The sequence below is a fragment of the Myotis brandtii genome, unplaced genomic scaffold (genome assembly GCF_000412655.1).
Source record: "Myotis brandtii unplaced genomic scaffold, ASM41265v1 scaffold604, whole genome shotgun sequence".
In the NCBI taxonomy this organism is placed as follows: Eukaryota; Metazoa; Chordata; class Mammalia; order Chiroptera; family Vespertilionidae; genus Myotis; species Myotis brandtii.
In genome coordinates this window covers 1,628,163-1,629,679 of record NW_005370286.1, presented here as the reverse complement: position 1 = coordinate 1,629,679, position 1,517 = coordinate 1,628,163, and the positions used below count along the sequence as shown (strand labels likewise).

The 1,517-nt window shown below is 60.5% G+C and overlaps 1 protein-coding gene across 1 annotated transcript in view; it reads left to right on the top strand.

The window, feature by feature from the left end:
• Positions 1-1,517, top strand: part of CFAP46 (cilia and flagella associated protein 46) — a 61,554-nt gene that overhangs the window by 7,313 nt on the left and 52,724 nt on the right. Inside the window, exons 10-11 of the mRNA XM_014550606.1 lie at positions 364-462; positions 683-873. Of these exons, the coding sequence (XP_014406092.1) occupies positions 364-462; positions 683-873 (290 nt within the window). The remainder of the gene's footprint in view (positions 1-363; positions 463-682; positions 874-1,517) is intronic.

The following is a 1,517-nucleotide window of genomic DNA, read 5'->3' as shown; positions in this document are numbered from 1 at the left end:
GGGAGGGAAGAGAAGAGAAGAGAAGGGGAGGGAAGGGGAGGGGAGGAAAGGGGAAGGGAGGGGAGGGAAGGGGAGGGAAAGGGAGGGAAGGGGAGGGAAGGGGAGGGAAAGGCTTGGAGTCCAGGAGGCACGTTTCCCTCCGTCTTCGTTGTGTGCAGCTCAGGTGGTAAAATTTTTTTTAGCTTTCTCACTTAAATCTTTGTATCTTTTAAAAACATTTAAAAATTTTTAAATATATTCTTGTGTTCTGATTTTTATTTGCTGAATTTCTACCTAGTGCATTGAGTTATTTAAAATTGTCGTTGAAGTTAATGGCTGCGTGTGATTGCCGTCGTGCCAAGTCTCCCTATCTGCGTTGTGCAGGACCCTGGGAAGCTGATCGAGATTGAGTGCTTGGAGTATGAATTAGAAGCTCTAAGACTCGAAAGTAAAATTAAAATCTACATTCGAGTGGCTGTGGAGGTAAAGCCTGCGCAGGAGCTGCGGGTGCCCGGCCGTGTGCGGGTTTCCCGCGCGCTGGCGCTGTGGGAGCCGAGTTGGCGCCACATTTGAGGGTGCTGGGACGTGGCAGAGACCTCACCCTGACCCTCAGGCCTCCCAGGGGCCCACCCAGGGGCCACCCGAAGCAGGTGACTGGTACCCGTCTTTCCAGCTCCCACGCTGGTCATTGTCTTTTGTGCAGACCCAGCTGAATATCGTACAGAGACTGGACGTCGTGCTGCAGCGAGCCGTCCGCCTGGGCGACCCCCAGGCCATCCACGTGGTGTGCACCACCCAGTGGAACCTGTGTCTCCCGCTGCTGCAGCACAACCTGCGGCACCACCTGCGCAAGCCGCTGACCAACATCGCGGAGATCCTGGAGAAGATGGACAGGTAGCGCGGGCGTCGGCGCCCCGGGCTGCCCGCTCCGAGAGGGGTGACACGTGGGCGGGAGAGAGCGGGGCCAGAATTCTCCCACCCCAGGGATAAGGATGAAATCCAGCTCATTCTCCCCGAAGTGCCGCACGCCGGGGAAGGCACCCACCCTTAAAGGGGGCTGGAGACGCTGGGTCTCGTGTGGAAGGAGGAGGCCCTGAGGAACTCCCTTTTCCTGCTGAGATGTGGCCTCCGCCCCGCCCGGCTGCCTGTGGCTCCCGCACAGGGGCAGCAGGAACAAGTGCCGGGCGGGGATGGGCCCTGGGGCAGGTGCCGTGTGAGTGGGTGTGTGAGAGGAGACCAGGGGGCAGAGGCAGGGCTGCTGTCGAGTGGGGAGCACTGAGTTGGCAGCACTGAGAGCCGTGCGGGGTGATGATGGGGAGGCAGCACCGGCGGACGGAGGTGGCGAGCCCCAGCGCCACATGTCCCTCACTCACAGCAGCTCCTGCTAGCAGGACCCTGGTTTGCTGAGCTGCTGCTGCTCAGTCCTGGAGGCCAGGTCCCGGCTGTTGTCGCCTGCTGGGCTCGGGCCTCCCGTGCTCGGCAGGGACCTCCTCTCTGTGCGAGTCCTCACGGCGAGGCAGGTGGCACCTGCAGGGTGT